The sequence below is a fragment of the Mastomys coucha genome, unplaced genomic scaffold (genome assembly GCF_008632895.1).
Source record: "Mastomys coucha isolate ucsf_1 unplaced genomic scaffold, UCSF_Mcou_1 pScaffold22, whole genome shotgun sequence".
Classification (NCBI taxonomy): domain Eukaryota; kingdom Metazoa; phylum Chordata; class Mammalia; order Rodentia; family Muridae; genus Mastomys; species Mastomys coucha.
The window spans coordinates 31,736,427-31,742,180 of record NW_022196905.1 but is presented as its reverse complement, the minus strand read 5'-3'; the positions used below and the strand labels follow the sequence as shown (position 1 = coordinate 31,742,180).

The 5,754-nt window shown below is 44.5% G+C and overlaps 1 protein-coding gene across 4 annotated transcripts in view; it reads right to left on the bottom strand.

The window, feature by feature from the left end:
- The window catches only part of Evc2 (EvC ciliary complex subunit 2), an 83,565-nt gene that overhangs the window by 50,556 nt on the left and 27,255 nt on the right, over positions 1-5,754 (bottom strand). For all 4 annotated transcript variants that reach the window (XM_031341911.1, XM_031341912.1, XM_031341913.1 and 1 more), the window contains one exon: positions 2,187-2,511. In XM_031341911.1, coding sequence (XP_031197771.1) covers positions 2,187-2,511 — 325 coding nt within the window. The remainder of the gene's footprint in view (positions 1-2,186; positions 2,512-5,754) is intronic.

Below are 5,754 nucleotides of genomic sequence, written 5' to 3'. Positions count from 1 at the left end.
TCTCTCTCTCTCTCTCTCACACACACACACACACACACACATCAGATGTATGGCACCTTGTTCTAGCATTCACAGGGAGCTAGTATAGCACCTACACAGGCCACAAGCCTCGCCCTAAACAAGATAGCACTGAGGTCAAGTAGGCCCAGAGCAAGGGAACAGGTGGAGCACAGTGAACCCTGCCTGTCCTTTACTGCAGCAGTGTTTGTGCTGAAGACTGAGTGGCCCTGAGTCACCAACTGAGAGCTTTTTATTCACTTCTGGGGCAAGAGATAGCCTTTGTTTGCATGGCAGGTGGAGTGTGGAGGCAGCAGTCAGGCACTCTGGGCCTGTCAAGGACCCAGGTGTTCAGACCCGTGCAGGCATAGGTCACTTGATCTGGACAACCATCTCTCTTCCTATGAAGACAATTTAGACTTGCTTGGCTGGGCCTGGCAGACTGCTTCTTTCAGGTTGGCAACTGGTAAGTGCTCTGACTACTTCTCTCTTCCACTACTTATCCCACATACTCTGAGGAGAGCTCGGAGGACTTAGGATATAAGGGCATCATGTGCAGAATCAAGATAATTGTGTAACAATGTCTTCTGAATTAACACTCGCTCCTAGAGGAAGGAGAGAGGCTTGTAAGACTCAAGAAGTAAACAAAACTAGCTAAGCTCATAGAGTAAATACAACTTGCAAGGCTCTTCCCCAAAGTTATATAAGCAGTAACAATTGTTTGGGAAAGGGGACTCTTCCATGGAATTGCTTGCAAATTGAGCAGGGAGCCCAAGGGATACTATTAGGGATCATCACTCATGCTGCTTCCAGCGTTAAATGCTGATGTAACTGCTTTTGAGTCTCCCATACTCCCATAATAACTTCAACAAACTCAACCGATTCACTAAGCTAGACTTTGATAGAATTTTTTTTTGGGGGGGGTCTATCATTGGTACATTGTTTGAGGGGAGTAGACATTTGTTCTGGTCTCCACAGGAAAAGTCACACAACTGTCCAGGCTTGCCTGGCTCCAGACCTTTTCAAGACAGAGCTGTGATTTGGCAAACAGTAGTCCCTAAGAGGACACATGTACTCTGATATCACAACCAATCATGAACTGGACATGCCCTTTGCTAATGAAGCCTTTCTACCCTCTCCATGACCGCTATGGCACCATGAATGGGAATGTAGCATAACATGGCTGACTTGTGTCATAGGTTTTCAAATATGAGGACATTCTATTAGAGCATGAGCTTCTTGAGTGTAAGAGGTTGTATTCAACACTGTATCTGTAGTCTCTAGCCTAAAGGAAAGAGGCAGTAAGTTACCCATAAATCCTAGTGAAATATCATGGGTGAATAGATAGGGGGTATAAAAGTATGTGGATAGATGAGTGAATAAGTAAAAGTGTAGACGAACAGACAGGTGGAAGGAGGAAGGACAGATAGATGGATGGATGCAAATGGAAAGGAATATGTGTGGTTGGGTGTACAGACAGAAAAGTGGGCAATGAGTCAGTAGATAGGTACAGTAATGTGTGAATGGATGAGTAAATGGGTGGATGCATGGGTGAATGTCTAGATGAAAGGGTGAATGTCTCTATATGTGGGTGGGTGGATAGATGAGGTTGACTGAATGCATAAATAGAAGGTGAGTGAATGAATAGATCCATGAATGGGAGGATGGATGCATGCGTGAATGGCTAGGTGGATAGACAGAGGGAGGTGAAGGTGTGTGTATTTATTTATGTACTATGTATGTATGTATGTATGTATGTATGTATGTATGTATTATGAATTTATGGGTGGGTAAGTGCATGGATAGATGGATGGGTGTGTGGATGGGTAGACTGATAGATGAATTAGTGAATGGGGTGAGTGGGTAGATAGGTGGGTGGGTGGATACATGGGTGGGTAGATGGATGAATGGATGGATGGATGGGTGGATGGATGGGATGGATGGATGGATAAGTGGCTAAGTGAGTGGTTGGGTAGCTAGATAGGTGAATTGATATATGGAAAAATGAATGGGTAGGTGGATGAGTGTGATTAATGGGTAGATGGATGAATGGATGGATGGATGGGTGGATGGATGGGATGGATGCATGGATGGATGGATGGACAGATGGATGGATTATTTGAAGCACTGATAACTGATGAGACCTTGAGGAGAAATGAAGCATACACAAGCTTTCAGGGCTGCCTTACCCTCTCACTAACTCTCTTCAACACCTCTTCTGCTTCCTCCATGGCCACCATCTCCCTCTGGTACTGGTTTTCTGTCTTCTTCCTCATTTCTAGGTCACACTCTGCCGTCACTGCCAACATCTTCCGCTCATACTCCTCCCGTATTTCGTTTTCCAGCAGCAGAAACTGCTTTTTGAAAGCAGCGGCCATTTTCCTTTCTGTTTGCGGAGAGAGGTGACCACCACTGGTCAGATTCTTCATCAGAAGGGCAATGATGTCCTTACTAATCTGGTTTCGACAAGCCTCCAGATCCGCATCTGCCTGATTCAAGGTTGCAATCTCCAACCTGAGAAACAGAAGTCAAATGGACTCCATTATACGACAGCATGAGAGAGCAAGGGGCTCCTCGAGACTGTCAGAATTTAAGGTATTTATGGGAAAGGCTTTTTCTTTCTTTTTTCTCCTTCTCTTCCTGTTTTTCTCTTCCATAATTTGAATGGAAAATGTTTCCCACAGGCTCATTGGTTCAACTCTTGGTCATCAGTTTGTGGCACTGTTTAGGGGTGGTTATGGGACCACAGTAAGAAGAGCCTGCCTGGAAGAAGTGGGATGCTGAGTGCAAGCCTTGCAGATGATAGCACAGCCCTGCTTTCTGTCTGGTCTCTGATCCCTGATGCCTCCAGATGTGGTCAAGCAGCCTCATATTCTTGCTATTCCCTCAGCCCATGAACCAAAATCAATCTTTCTTCCTTTACCCTGTAGAATAAAAACATAATGTTTAAGTCTTTCTGAACATCTGCCCAACAGGATTCCAGAGGTACAGCCCGGCAAAGCACACAGACCCTTCCTCTAGTTGTGCTCTGCAAATGCAGACATTTTCTGTCACTCGATGGGGATGTGACAATACAAACGTAGTAAAGAAAGCCACCACAGAAAATCCTAAGCATTTGAAAGTAGAGAACACACTGTGGTCCATATCAGTCTGCTTAAATTTTGTCACCTTTCACCTGTCCCGTTAGGTCTATTCCTTGCCACGTGTATTTGAGCACTGAAAATAAATGCTATAAAATATGCTATCTTATCTGAAAACCCTTCGACACACGACTCTAAGAGTCAAGGAGATGAATAGATATAAAGACAGACAGAAAAATGGGTACCTAGCAGCTAACCTACATATTTTTACCAGAATAGCTATAGTAACCTATTACCTTGAGTTAAATGCACTTCAATAAGAGATATTTCTCTAGAAGTCAATACTGTTAGCTCTGAACCCAACCCCCCATTAGTCTCATTTTAAAAGAGACCATGCATCCGCTTCCTTCATTGACACAGTACGTGCTTAACTGCAAGGAAAACCGTGCTGGATCCAGAAAGAATCACAGGAGATGCCTGGAAGAAGTGTGTGCACAGTTGAATGCTAAATGAGGCAGCCAGAATCCCACAAGTTCTGAAAGCAAAACTGTGTTCTACTCTGAGACAGACAAAACAGACTTCACACCTTTAAGAAGCCTGTGGGGCAGAAAGAACTGTGGCTCCTCCACCATGTCTTCAGTCCTAAACACATGACTGAAAGGACCTAAGGCTGCAGATGGAGCTCAGTCACTGGCTTTGGCATCCACACATCAGCAAGGAGGGTGCCAACTCGGAAGAGAGAGGCAGAAAAGGAATCTGAGGAAGGAGAGAATGCAGGTGTGGGGATTGACAGCTCTGAAGACCTAGGAAGGGATGAGCACTGCGTGAGGCTGCTTGTGGAAGCTGCAGTGCTTGACTTTTGCCTGGAGAGACGCATCAGACTCTGATCTCCGGAATCTTAAGATTCTCAGGCATGAGCTGCCAAGCCTTTGGGGATCTGACAAGTGAACAGCAAGCTCGCAGACACTGCACTGAGTGGCTGCAACCACTGAAATTAATTCATTCCTTAATTCAGAAAATATGGCAGCCTGTACTGGACAAACTGCACAATCTTGTTCTTTCTCTTGGCTGCCTGGTGAGCTTCTTATTAACCAGTCGAGCTCAGAAAAAGACTTGGTTTTCCCATTCTGTGTAAGGGGAATTGCCTTAGCTTGCTATTCAAATTTTTATCAAACAAAGAAATGACAATTTCACAGCACAATTTCCTGGCATGTTGGCCCTAAATACTTGTAGTTCCCTCCATAGAGGGGTCAGAGCAGAGTTTCACAAACACACACACACACACACACACACACACACACACACACCAGCTGAAAGATGGTTTGGTTGCAGCCACTTCACTGCCTGCCAAGGGCTTTACATACACTCTCAGCAGTGACAACATGAAAAGCTGTAAATAATACCTCAAGGCCACAGGACACAGGTAAAGAGTCCCTTCAAATCAGTTACATTTCCAAGTTGTTAATTGCCCAAAGGCTTCAGAAAAACACAAATAGAAAAAATTCCTTCCTTGTATATAGCATCAGGTCCACTGGTGAAGGGACACACTTCCTTCACTTGTAATCCCTTACAGGACAATATACGTTTCTCCATTACCTCCAGGAAGTCCTTTATGACATCAAGAAGACAGGCATCTGGGGTCACATGGGATGGGGTTCTATGCTGGCACTTCTGCATCTCTCTTTGAACTGGTGCACCCATATTAATGCCTAAGAAAACACCCCTATTTAGAATTTCCAAGAACCAAGTATGATTAATACTTTGACTGGCTACTAGTGATAAAAATGAGAATGATATTTATGCCTTCTTTCCTATTTGGTTCTTATAAAAATCAATCATTCTCACCAAATAGTGAGACAAGGTATCAGGATAAAATTAGGGTCCAGTTGACACACACAGCAGCAAATGGTTTTCTGAATGGGGAAAAGGACTCATAGAGCAACATGGGGAACAGTAATTCAGAAGGAAGCCTATGCAGCCATAGCCTCTTTTAGAATAAATAATTCTGGTATCTTCAAGTTAGCGAGTGTAACCAGAGACCCACAAAACAGCTCAATATTAACAAAGAGAAAGCTTCCCTCATCAGAACCAATCTCAATGGAAGGCATACTGCAGGATTCCATGTAGAGGCCAAATATCACACGAATACCCTGTCAACATGATGGCCAAGCAGCAGAGAATGGGGAAAGTATCTCCCTCCCGAGAATCTTCAGTTAAGTGGGAGTCATATAACATGAAAGAAACACCAGGAAAATCAATGCTGAGCCAGTGAGCCAGCAGCTTGTCACAAACCCAAATACAGTATAAGCCACAGAGTGAGCTTTCTTCCTGGACCCTCTTTCACCAAGTATTTCTGTGCAGAGAGTCCAGGCTACACTCCTTCACCAGGCACTGAGCTACTCTGTAAGAGGAAATAATCACACATAGACTACATTCATCCCAAGGCATGGCGGCGGGGGTGGGGAGGCGCTGATCCATGAACAGAGCAGAAAGCCTTTGCCTTCAAAGAACTTCTTGCTAAGGTGGATACAATGATATCTCTGTGTCTCTCTGTCTCTGTCTCTCTGTGTGTCTCTGTCTCTGTCTCTGTCTCTCTGTCTCTCTCTGTCTCTCTCTATGTCTGTCTCTCTCTCTCTCTGTCTCTCTCTATGTCTGTCTCTCTCTCTCTCTCTCTCTC